Source organism: Salmo salar, chromosome 29 (assembly GCF_965601325.2).
Source record: "Salmo salar chromosome 29, fSalSal1, whole genome shotgun sequence".
In the NCBI taxonomy this organism is placed as follows: Eukaryota; Metazoa; Chordata; class Actinopteri; order Salmoniformes; family Salmonidae; genus Salmo; species Salmo salar.
This window is the reverse complement of record NC_138319.1, coordinates 1,579,763-1,593,387: the sequence shown is the minus strand read 5'-3', so window position 1 is coordinate 1,593,387 and position 13,625 is coordinate 1,579,763. Positions and strand designations below refer to the sequence as shown.

General features: G+C 42.5%; 1 protein-coding gene across 3 annotated transcripts in view; it reads right to left on the bottom strand.

The window, feature by feature from the left end:
• Positions 1-13,625, bottom strand: part of LOC106590032 (N-chimaerin) — a 44,302-nt gene that overhangs the window by 15,964 nt on the left and 14,713 nt on the right. For all 3 annotated transcript variants that reach the window (XM_014180521.3, XM_014180522.3, XM_082970643.1), the window contains 3 exons: positions 12,440-12,728; positions 8,794-8,871; positions 4,063-4,147 (listed from right to left, as the gene is read on the bottom strand). In XM_014180521.3, the coding sequence (XP_014035996.1) occupies positions 4,063-4,147; positions 8,794-8,871; positions 12,440-12,728 (452 nt within the window). The remainder of the gene's footprint in view (positions 1-4,062; positions 4,148-8,793; positions 8,872-12,439; positions 12,729-13,625) is intronic.

The window sequence follows — 13,625 nt, the reverse complement described above, 5'->3', positions numbered from 1 at the left end:
CCGCAAACTTCCGGCGAATTCACTAACAATTTACTAAATTACTCACGATAAACGTTCACAAAAAGCATAACAATTATTTTAAGAATTATAGATACAGAACTCCTCTATGCACTCGATATGTCCGAAAGCACATTTTGCAATATTCTAAGTACATAGCCCAGCCATCACGGGCTAGCCATTTAGACACCCGGCAAGTTTAGCACTCACCAATATCAGATTTACTATTATAAAAGTTATTACCTTTTGTTGTCTTCGTCAGAATGCACTCCCAGGACTGCTACTTCAATAACAAATGTTGGTTTGGTCCAAAATAATTCATCGTTATATCCGTTCGTGCGTCCCAGACACTATCCGAAATGGTAAATCAGGGTCGTGCGCATGGCGCAATTCGTGACAAAAAAAAACTAAATATTCCATTACCGTACTTCGAAGCATGTCAACCGCTGTTTAAAATCCATTTTTATGCCATTTTTCTCGTAAAAAAGCGATAATATTCCGACCGGGAATGTCCATTTAGCTAAACAGAGGAAAGAAAACAAAGCTTTCGGTCGACGCGGGCACGAGCCTGAGTCTCACAGTACTGTAACCAGCCACTACCCAAACGCGCTACTTTGTTTCAGCCAGAGCCTGCAAAGCCACGATTCAGCTTTTTGCCGCCTTCTGAGAACCTATGGCAGCCGTATGAAGTGTCACGGGACAGCTAAGATCCTCACTCTTCAATAAACAGAGACAAGAAGAACGACACATTGTCAGACAGGCCACTTCTTGCATGAAATCTTCTCAGGTTTTTGACCTGCCATAGGAGTTCTGTTATACTCACAGACACCATTCAAACAGTTTTAGAAACTTTAGGGTGTTTTCTATCCAAAGCCAATAATTATATGCATATTGTAGTTACTGGGCAGGAGTAGTAACCAGATTAAATCGGGTACGTTTTTTATCCAGCCGTTGTCAATACTGCCCCCTATGCCAAACCTATGCCTAAGTTTCGTCTTCTCAGTCTTTTCCGTTTAGGAGAAAAGGCCACGTCGTGATTGGTGATGTTTTGTAAATTTGCAATATGATTCCATTCACCCTCTGGTGGTATTTTCCAGGACAGTGGAAAAATGACCAAAATGTTATAAAACGGAAACCGAATGTCCGAGAGACTTCGTTTGATGACTTCCCGGAAGATCTGGCCCCGGTGCACGGCCCGCCGCCGTCTGTGAATTTTCCAAACATTCGTGGACATCTAGTAAGAGACCATACATTTGCAATATGGAGTTTCTCATCAATCAGAGTAAATGCCAAAATGTTCCCTTCATGTATGGTATGGGCAGGCATAAGCTACAGACAATCAACACAATTGCATTTTATCGATGGAAATTTGAATTCACAGAGATACGGTGACGAGATCCTGAGACCCATTATCATGCTATTCATCCGCCGCCATCACCTCATGTGATGGCGTGATAATGCACAGCCACATGTCGCAAGGAGCTGTACACAATTCCATGGCCTGCATACTCAGACATGTCACCCATTGAGCATGTTTGGGATGCTCTGGATCGTTGAGTACAACAGCGTGTTCCAGTTCCCGCCAATATCCAGCAATCTTTATTCCCAGTCATGTGAAATCCATAGATTAAGACCTAATGAATTTCAGTTGACTGATTTCCTTATATGAACTAACTCAGTAAAATCTTTGAAATTGTTGCCTTGATATTTCTGTTCAGTATATATAGACAAACAAAAGTAGGCTAGTTATTCTATGTGAGCAGAGTTTCTCATCTAAACTGTATTGCACGCTGCACTCCCAAGTGGCACAGCGGTCTAAAGCACTGCATCTCAGTGCTTGAGGCGTCACTACTGACACCCTGGTTCAAATCCAGGCTGTATCACAACCGGCCGTGATTGGGCGGCGCACAATTGGCCAGCGTCGTCCGGGTTTGGCCGGTGTAGGCCATCATTGTAAATAAGAATTTGTTCTTAACTGACTTGCCTGGCTAAATAAAACAAATAATCTGAATAAAGCATTCACAAGTCTACAACAAAATGCTATCTACTGGTATTATGGTACTTATTGCAGGGTTTCAGAGAGACACAATCCCCCTCAGTGAGGGATTTCAAGAACTTTGAAAGTTTCTTCAAGTGCAGTCGCAAAAACTATGATGAACCTGGCTCTCATGAGGACCGCCACAGGAAAGGAAGACCCAGAGTTACCTCTGCTGCAGAGGATAAGTTCATTGGAGTTACCAGCCTCAATTGCAGCCCAAATAAATGCTTCAGAGTTCAAGTAACAGACAGCTCAACAACCGTTCAGAGGAGACTGCGTGAATCAGGCCTTAATTTTGCTGCAAAGAAACCACTAGTAAAGGACACCAATAATAAGAAGAGACTTGCTTGAGCCAAGAAACACGAGCGATGGACATTAGACCGGTGGAAATCTGTCCTTTCGTCTGCTGAGTCCAAATACATTTTTGGTTCCAACCGCCGTGTCTTTGTGAAAGGATTATCTCCGCATGTGTGGTTTCTACCGTGAAACATGGTGGAGGAGGTGTGAAGGTGTGCTTTCCTGGTGACACTGATTTATTTAGAATTCAAGGCACACTTAACCAGCATGGCTACCACAGAATTCTGCAGCGATACACCATCCCATCTGGTTTGCGCTTAGTGGGACTATCATTTGTTTTTCAACATGACAATTACCCAACACACTTCCAGGCTGCGTAAGGGCTATTTGACCAAGAAGGAGAGTGATGGAGTGCTGCATCAGATGACCTGGCCTCCACAATCCCCCGACTTCAACCCAATAGAGATGCTTTGGCATGAGTTGGACCGCAGAGTGAAAGAAAAGCAGCCAAGAAGTGCTCAGCATATGTGGGAACTCCTTCAAGACTACTGGAAAAGCATTCCAGGTGAAGCAGGTGGAGAGAATGCCAAGAGTGGGCAAAGCTGTCATGAAGGCAAAGGGTGGCTATTTGAAGAATATTAAATATATTTAGATTTGTTCAATACTTTTTTTGGTTACTACATGATTCCATATGTGTTATTTCATAGTTTTGATGTCTTTACTATTATTCTACAATGTAGAAAATAGTAAAAATAAAGAAAAACCCTTGAAATTAATAGGTGTTCAAACTTTTGACTGGTACTGTAAGTATTCAGACCCTTTGCTATGAGATTCGAAATTGAGTTCAGGTGCATGCTGTTTTCATTGATCATCCTTGATGTTTTGGGAAGGCACACACGTCTATATAAGGTCGCACAGTGGATAATGCATGTCAGAGCAAAAACCAAGCCATGAGGTCAAAGAAACTGCCCGTAGAGCTCCTAGACAGGATTGTGTCAAGGCACAGAACTGGGGAAGGGTACAAAAAAATGTCAGCAGCATTGAAGGTCCCCAAGAATGCACTGTAATAGTTACTCTAAGACAAGAACACCACCTTAATTTATGGTTAGGAATAAGGTTAGCGGTGCGGTTAAGGTTTGCCTGCCATAAGAGTTCTGTTATACTCACAGACACCATTCAAACAGTTTTAGAAACTTTGGAGTGTTTTCTATCCAAAGCTTATAATTATATGCATATTCTAGTTTCTGGGCAGGAGTAATAATCAGATTAAATCGGGTACGTTTTTTATCCGGCCGTGAAAATACTGCCCCCTAGCCATAAGAGGTTAAAGTAGCTTTCTAGCTACTTTAAATACAAAGATGAGAGAACAGATCACACTGACCATTTTACTCCCCTTTCCTGAGCTGGTTAGACTACTTTCATGTTATCAAGAGGGTTAGTGAGTCACTTACTGGCAACATTTCAATTAGTTTTTTTAGTTAATATTTACTGGCACCTGTCATAACAGGCACAACTTGTCGTTCGTAAAGTCAATTATTCTGCGCTCTGACACTCTCACACCAGAGTGCTCTGAACTCGAAATAGATTACCAGAGTGAATTTACGAATGCCCTGTAGACACTTGTATGGTGCTGTATGTGACATCTCCTCAAAACCAAGTTCAAACTAGCTGTGTGTAAAAAGACAAAACACAAAGCAGAGATCACAGTTTGCTTCCCACCCTCCCTTTACCTGCACATTTCACTCCCTGAGCGATGAGGCCCCACATGAAGTTGGCACAATATTCACACCAGTGGGGTCCCCGGAAGGTGTGCACCTGCAGGGGAGAGGAAGAAAGGATGGAAAACTTGGTCACTTTTTTACTGGATGGAAGGATAGATGGACATACTAGGCTTTTCCCTGGCTCTCCACAGTCTGCACACACTGAAGGAGCCAATTGGGAATTATCCCTGTGAGAGATAAGCAGCGCTAGAAAGCAGACTGGCAAGTCTTAATGGTGGTTGGAGTGTGGCGGGAGTGTTGGTGAGTACCATGTTTGACAATGCCAGGATTAACACTGAAATCTAAAAGGGACCACATCACAAACAAATGCCTAGTTCTGCCAGGTAATGGCTAGACCAATCAGAAATGCTCAACATTTATCTCCAGTGAAAAGCACGGTGGACTCATAAGATTTTACTCTTATGATTACCAAAAAAAACAAAATATCACACCTTGTTTTAGATTGTTATTTTGGGAATGAGAACGTGGAGGATAGGCATCTTGTGCAAATGACAAGATAAACAACAAATGAGAAAACCTAATGGACTGCAGTCCTGTTTTTTTTAAATCTCACAAAACAAAATGTATTATTGTGAAAATGCTATACCTTTTAAATTATACATATTTTTCATGAATAAAATATGAATCCATTGAATTTATAAAAACAACCGATACGCAATATTTGAGATTTTCACTTTATGTCCCATACTCTAGTGCAGGTATTCCCAAACAGGAGTACACGCAATGCCGTCGGGGGAACACCAAACAAAATGTGATTCACATTTTTTTTGTAAATGTATGTATTGTCAAGACGCAAGCCCTCTAGCAGAGACATGACCCCCCCCCCCCCCCCCCCCCATTAGGAGGGGGCAGTTTTATGACTAACACCCACGTCATAAAATTCCGTGCAGACTCCTCTCCTTGACCATGCAGTATGGAGAGAGTTTCACAGTAAGACAAAGGGCTCAATTCTACTACATCCCAGAATTTGAGAATTGAACATTATTCCTAATTTAGAGAATGTGGAAACGGTCGGTGGGAGGGCCAGCTACGATCCGTCCATTTTGTTCACCGTTGTGACGCCATGAAAAGACAGCACAGCCACATTACCCTAACTCTGTTTATACAAGGTCCTCAATTACGAGTCTTGAATCTAAAAAGGTTGGATAAAATGTTTGATGAAGTACAGTTGAAGTCCGAAGTTTACATACGCCTTAGCCAAATACATTTAAACTCAGTTTCACAATTCCTGAAATGTAATCCTACTAGAAATGTCCTGTCTTAGGTCAGTTCGTCATTTGCACTCACTGTATATAGACTTTTTGTTTTCTTTTGTTCTACTGTATGTTTTGTTTATTCCATGTGTAACTCGTTGTTGTATGTGACGAATTGTTATGCTTTCTTGGCCAGGTCGCAGTTGCAAATGATAACTTGTTCTCAACTAGCCAACCTGGTTAAATAAAGGTGAAATAAAATACATAAAAATGTTAGGTTCGCCACTTTATTTTAAGAATGTGAAATGTCAGAATAATAGTAGAGAGAATTATTTATTTCAGCTTTAATTTCTTTCATCACATTCCCAGTGGGTCAGAAGATTACACACACTATTATTTGTAGCATTGCCTTTAAATTGTTTAACTTGGGTCAAATGTTTCAGATAGCCTTCCACAAGCTTCCCACACCAAGCTGGGTGAATTTTAGCCCATTCCTCCTGACAGAGCTGGTGTAACAGTCAGGTTTGTAGACCTCCTTGCTCGCACACGCTTTTTCAGTTCTGCCCACAAATGTTCTATAGGACTGTGGTCAGGGCTTTGTGATGGCCACTCCAATACCTTGACTTTGTTCCTTAAGCCATTTTGCCACAACTTTGGAAGTATGCTTGGGGTCATTGTCCATTTGCAAGACCCATTTGCGACCAAGCTTTAATTTCCTGACTGGTGTCTTGAGATGTTGCGTCAATATAGCCACTTCATTTTCCGTCATCATGATGCCATTTATTTTGTGAAGGGCACCAGTTCCTCCTGCAGCAAAGCACCCCCACAACATGACGCTGCAACCCCCGTGCTTCACAGTTGGGATGGTGTTCTTCGGCTTGCAAGCCGAAGAACACTTTTTCCTCCCAACATAACGATGGCCATTTTTGTTTCATCAGACCAGAGGACATTTCTCCAAAAAGTACGATCTTTGTCCCTATGTGCAGTTGCAAACCGTAGTCTGGCTTTTTTATGGCGGTTTTGGGGGCAGTGGCTTCTTCCTTGCTGAGCAGCCTTTCAGGTTATGTCAATATAGGACTCGTTTTACTGTGGATATAGATACTTTTGTTCCTGTTTCCTCCAGCATCTTCACAAGGTCCTTTGCTGTTGTTCTGGGATTGATTTGCACTTTTCGCACCAAAGTACGGTCATCTCTAGGAGACTGAACCTGCCTCCTTCCTGAGTGTTATGACGGCTGTGTGGTCCCATGGTGTTTATACTTGCGTACTATTGTTTGTACAGATGAACGTGGTACCTTCAGGCATTTGGAAATTGCTTCCAAGGATGAACCAGACTTGTGGAGGACTACAATGTTTTTTTCTGAGGTCTTGGCTGATTTCTTTTGATTTTCCCATGATGTCAAGCAAAGAGGCAGAGTTTTAAGGTAGGCCTTGAAATACATCCACAGGTACACCTCCAATTGACTCAAATGATGTCAATTAGCCTATCAGAAGCTTCTAAAGCCATGACATTTTCTGGAATTTTCCAAGCTGTTTAAAGGCACAGTCAACTTAGTGTATGTACACTTCTGACCCACTGGAATTGTGATACAGTGGAATTGGAATTGTTATAGAAGTGAAATAATCTGTCTGTAAACAATTGTTGGAACAATTACTTGTGTCATGCACAAAGTAGATGTCCTTACCGACTTGCCAAAACTATAGTTTGTTAACAAGAAATTTGTGGAATGGTTGAAAAACTAGTTTTAATGACTCCAACCTAAGTGTATGTAAACTTCCGACTTAAACTTCCGGCAAAATGGATTAAGGACAAAGTCAAGGTATTGGAGTGGCCATCACAAAGCCCTGACCTCAATCATTTCACATTTTTTACATTTTAGTCATTTAGCAGACGCTCTTATCCAGAGCGACTTACAGTAGTGAATGCATACATTATTTCCGTACTGGTCCCCCTGGTCCCCTCAATCCTATAGAAAATGTGTGAGCAGAACTGAAAAAGAGTGTGAGCTAGGAGGCCTACAAACCTGACTCAGTTACACCAGCTCTGTCAGGAGGAATCGGACAAATGAAATGTTTGACCCAAGTTAAACAATTTAAAGGCAATGCTACCAAATACTAATTGAGTGCATGTAAACTTCTGACCCACTGGGAATGTGTTGAAAGTAATCAAAACTGAAATAAATAACTCTACTATTATTCTGACATTTCACATTCTTAAAATACAAAGTGGTGATCCTAACTGACCTAAGACAGGAATTGTGAAAAACTGAGTTTGTGTTTGGCTAAGGTGTATGTAAACTTCCGACTTCAACTGTATATATTTTTTTCTTCACATTTTCAAACAGTCCATTTATATTTTCCAATGGGTGAGTTTTTTTTCCCCCTCGCCTGAGTAGCCTTGTTTCACTGCCAAACAAAATTAAACCATCTAGCAAAATATCACAATGTCAAATACAGGTAGCCTTGTCAAATAATTAACATCCAATCACATTAACCGTTAGTCTCTTGGGGGAATTCCACTAACGGTCCGTATGTAGCCAAATGTAGCTGCTGCTTATGTTGGTATCTGTACTGATGGCGCAAAAGCCATGACTGGGAGACATAGTGGAGTGGTAAGACAGACTCTCTTAAATACAACCCAACATTGCAGAGTTATGTGCATCCTTTCAAGCACACCCTTCTCACCTGTGGCGAGTTATTCACAATTTTCAATTAACAAATAAAAGTTATGTAAGATAGCCAAATAAAGAGCAAAATTATTGATTATTATTATTATTATTATTATTATTATTATTATTATGTGCGCCTTGGTCCTCTAAAAGCTCTGTCACTTCCCACGAGCCAGTTTGTGACAAAAACTCACTCATTATGTTTAATAAATGTATCGTATAGTGTGTGTGGCAGGCTTACATTGATGGCAAAAAACAACATTTGAGAGTGCTGGAGGTTGAATGTTTGAAGGGGTATGGGACTATAAAAAGTTTGGGAACCACTGCTCTAGTGAAATTATATCTGGCTGATGGCTGAGATTATTTTAGGAGAAGATGGTTGTTGCGTTTGACTGGTAAGAGACGTGGTTAGCAAGATGAGGCTGAATTCTGTGAGGGTTCCCAAGCGTCTGGCTAGGCAGAATGGAAATAAGGGCTGTGTTGTGTTCTGTCAGGTACCTTTGCTACCTCGCCCTCTCCCCGTTTATATGAGCTACCCATGACAGGTCTGGTAGCAAGTCAGACTACACTATCAGTTGCTGAAGACTACTACAAACCCTCATCCTTCACAACTATTCAAAATCCTGCTCACTGGTCGGAAAGCCGATCAGATATAAAAAAAAGTTAAAGTTACAGGCAATTCTCCACCTGTCATTCCAAAAACGTAGAATATGCCAATCAAACAACCTCAAATGTAATATAACCACCGTAAAGGCAGTGAAAAAGTAAGAGCGGAAGAGGAAAAGTAAGAAGCGCTGAAAAGGCAGATTCAGGTCTTACCTTGAAATTGTGGACTTTCTCATACTTGGTCGCGTGGTCCTTGTCCTTCAGGGTGGCTCGACGGACCAGTGAGGTGAGCTGTGAATAGGCAAACAGTTTGAGAGATTTCCAGAAGGTGGCAGGGGACTTCTGGGTCCCTGACCCCATCCTCACACCCCCTTCTTAGCCTTGTGTACCAGAGACTTCTTCCCCTCCCTGACTATGTACAACATGGTGGGTGGGTAATAAAAGAGAAATTCCCCCCATTTTCTCAGAGAACAGCTGAAGTGATGCCTACGTGGAGGACTGACAGAACTGGAGCGCGAGCTCACAGAAGTCAGCTCGGAGCAGCTCAGAGCTAGCCTGTACTCGGCACCGCTGCTTGCATCATTAAAATCAATGCAGCAGGTAAACCAAAACAAGCCAACGAAAGCAGCAGGAAGAATCCACTAAGAATGCAAAAATCTGAAAGGAAAAAAATGAAAGTAGTTGGAGTATTCCTTTAAAATTACAGTGCCTTGTCCTTAACCCTGTGCTGATCAGGGTATGTCTGAAACGAGATTATTCCCCCAAAAAAACATTTCCATTTCACACCTGTACAGGTTACCCATTTGTAAGTAAGTGAAACAGGACTATATAAGCAACCCCTAATTATTACATTATTATTACAGTTGATCTAGGGCTATAATGCAAAGTGGTGCTGTTTAAAATGCCTCAATGACTGAGCAGCCATCCACTCAAAATGGCACTCAAATAAGACAGTGCTGCTCCACTCCAGTCCAATGTGGCAGAACAGCATTTGTCTAAATGGGAATATAAGGTCAGCATGATGAAATTGAGTGCTAGACTGGATTGTTGCATCCAGTACAATGTGGAAAACTCAGTTCCCACATATAATTGTTGGATTTATAAGGTGGGTTGCTATGAATACACAAACGATCCAATATAAATTATGTACAGTGCATTCTGAAAGTATTCAGACCTCTTGACTTTTTCCACATTTTGTTGCGTTACAGCCTTATAAAATGTATTCAATATTTTTTTCCCCCTCATCAATCTACCCACAATACAACATAATGACAAAGCAAAAACAGGTTTTTTGAAATGTTTGCAAATGTATGAAAATAAAAATAGATTTATCACATTTACATAAGTATTCAGACCCTTTACTTTGTTGAAGCTCCTTTGGCAGCGATTACAGCCTCGTGTCTTCTTGGGTGTGACGCTACAAGCTTAGCACACCTGTACTTGGGTAGACTCCTATTCTCCGCAGATCCTCTCAAGCTCGGTCAGGTTGGATGAGGAGCATCGCTGCATAGGTATTTTCAGGTCTCTCCAGAGATCTTCGATCGGGTTCAAGACCGGGCTCTGGCTGGGGCACTCAAGGACATTCAGAGACTTGTCCCGAAGCCACTCATGCGTTGTCATGGCTGGGTGCTTAGCGTCGTTGTCCTGTTGGAAGGTGAACCTTCGCCCTAGTCTGAGGTCCTGAGCGCTCTGGAGCAGGTTTTCATCAAGGATCTCTGTACTTTGCTCCGTTCATCTTTCCCTCAACCCTGACTAGTCTCCCAGTGTCTGCCGCTGAAGAACATCCCCACAGCATGATGCTGCCACCACCATGCTTCACCGTAGGGATGGTGCCAGGTTTCCTCCAGACGTGACACTTGGCATTCAGGCCAAAGAGTTCAATCTTGGTTTCATCAGACCAGAGAATCATGTTTCTCATGGTCTGAGAATCCTTTAGCTGCCTTTTGGCAAACTCCAAGCGGGCTGTCATGTGCCTTTTACTGAGGAGTGGCTTTGGTCTCACCACTCTACCATAAAAGGCCTGATTGGTGAAATGCTGCAGAGATGGTTGTCCTTCTGGAAGGTTATCCCATCTCCACAAAATAACTCTGGAGCTTTGTCAGTGAGACCATCGGGTTATTGGTCACCTACCTGAGAAATCGTGAATAATGAAGAGTGAGCAAGTTGGAGGCATAAATATCATACCCCCACCAAAAAAAGCTAACCACCTGTTACAGCTGATAAAACGGTGGGTTTGCACAACCAAAGAATTTCTGCACAAACTGACAGAAATCATCTCAGGGAAGTTTTTCTGCATGCTTGTCGTCCTCACCAAGGTCTGTGACCGGACTGCAGTTTGGCGTCATAACCGACTTCAGGGGATACATTCTCACCTTCAATGGCTACTGGCACGCTGGAGAAGTGTGCTCTTGCCAGATGAATGCCGGTTTCAACTGTACCAGGCAGAGGGCGTCGTGTGGGCGAAGGGTTTACTGATGTAAACGTTGCCCCATGGTGGTGGTGGAGTTGTGGTATAGGCAGGCATAAGCTACGGACAACGAACGCAATTGCATTTTATCGATGGTAACTTGAATGCACAGAAATACTCTGACGAGATCCTGAAACCCATTGTTGTGCCAATCATCCGCCACCATCACCTCATGTTTCAGCATAATATTGCACGGCCCCATGTCACAAGGATCTGTACACAATTCCTGAAAGCTAAAAATGTCCCAGTTCTTCCATGGCCTGCATGTCACCCATTGAGAATATTTGTGATGCTCTGGATTGACGTTCCAGATCCCGCCAATATCCAGCAACTTCCCCCCACCATTGAAGAAGAGTGGGACAACATTCCACAGGTCACAATCAACAGCCTGATCAACTCCTATTTGAAGGAGATGTGCGGCACTGCAATGAGGCAAGTGGTGGTCACACCAGATACTGACTGGTTTTATGATCCACACCCCTACCTTCCCCCCCCCCCCCCCCCCCAGGCATCTGTGAAATCCATAGATTTGGGCCTGATTAATTTATTTCAATGTAATGATTTCTTTATATGAACTGTAAAACTGAAATTGTTGCGTTTATATTTTTGCTCAGTATAAATTTCCCCCTTTCACTCAACTGGCTGTGCCACCTATAGCTGCATTGACTGCAACCAAATCCTTCCTGTAGTTGATGATCAGTCTCTCACATCGCTTTGGAAGAAATTTGGCCCACTCTTGCATCCAGAACTGCTTTAACATTTGTGGGTTCTCAAGCATGAACCGCTTGTTTCAAGTCCTGCCACAATATCTCAATTGGGATTAGATCGACTTTACCTAAGCCATTCCAAAACTTAAAATGTGTTACTTTTTAACCATTTTCATGTAGACTTGATAGTGTTTTGGATCATTGTCTTGCTGCATGACCCTGCTGCGCTTCAACTTCAGTTCATAGACTGATGGTCTGTCGTTCACCTGTAGAATTCTCAATATAAATCATGAATTATGCTCTGTTCTATTCAGGCAAGTTGTCCAAGTCCTGAGGCAGCAAAGCAACCACAAACCATCACCATGCTTGACCGTTGGTATAAGGTTCTTACTGTGGAATGCAGTGTTGCTTTTCGCCAGGCATAATTACATTTACATTAACATTTGTCATTTAGCAGAGGCTCTTATCCAGAGCGACTTACAGTAGTGAATGCATACATTTCATTTAATCTCATACATTTCTTTTCTTTCTTTTTTTTTTTCTTCTCCGTACTGGCCCCCCGTGGGAATCGAACCCACAACCCTGGCGTTGCAAACACCATGCTCTACCAACTGAGCCACAGGGAAGGCCAAAAATGGGACCCAAAATACTGACATTTTCAGGACAGTCTGAGATTGTTCCTTACCCCTTTCTCCTCGTCAACCCGCTCTCCCTGTGGAGCAGGCCCATCGGGAACCTCCTGGCACACGGGCAAGTGTTTCTTCAGTGTGGGCTCCTTGTTGAGTGTTGTGTAGCCAATGTGCTCATAGATTGGGTTAATGGTCATCTTAGCGATGTACTCTGCTGCCTTGGTCTCGATGTAGAGTGTGATCAGCCCATCTGTCACAAGGTCGTGGATGGACTCAAAGCGCTTCTCCCCGACAAAGTGTTTCCCATCATGGTAGAGGCGGAAGTTCTTGGTTTGATTTCCAAAGCTGGGTCCAGGATAGAAGGATAGAAGAGGAAGAGAAACAAATTAAAATAATCAGTGACAATCAGTTTCTATGGGTAGGAGAGCGTTTTTACACCCTGTCTTAGCCAGGGAGAATAAGGAGGCCGTACAGCTGGGTGGAAAAAGGAAAATCCTAGGATGATTACACACACACACACACACACACCTGAGAAGAGCCGACCCTAAAGGAATAAAATACCCTTTGCCTGCCTCTGCTTCCTCATACCCTAGATCAGTGGAAATCAAAATGAAATAGTTTTCACAATAGCTCTAGGAGGTTTTTATATCCATTAATGACTGCTAGATCAAATAATTTCTTCCCTGCATTTAGTGGTTATAAATAATGGAGACCTTTATTAGAGCTGGACAATACAGCAAGTGTATAGCGAATGCAAAAAAAAAAAAAAGTACATCCTCATCTCACAGGAAAAAGGCCTCTCATGCCGCAAAAGAGCCAACCAACAAATCAGTAAATCCCATCACTGTGCACAACATGAGCCAGAGCAATGCAAGGTATTCTTCATCATTGGGTAGATGCCAGAGACGAATATTTGAATCTCATCTGCCAATGGGAAATAAAGGGAGCTGCTTCACCCTCCTGGGTGAAAAACAAAAAACACTAACCGGCACAAAGAACTCAGGAGACTAAACTAACTAGCTGAGAATCCTTACCATCCTTACAAAACACTCATTACCTCTGCTGATCTGCTTTAGCGTGACCAAAGGAGATATGGGACAGAAATAAAGGGTTTTAGGGAAGCCCCAGACTGAAAAAATAAAAACAGCCCTAGACCATTATTCCTCCTCCACCAAACTTTACAGTTGGCACTATGTGTTTGTCTGTTGGACTGCCAGATGGTGAATCGTGATTCATCACGCC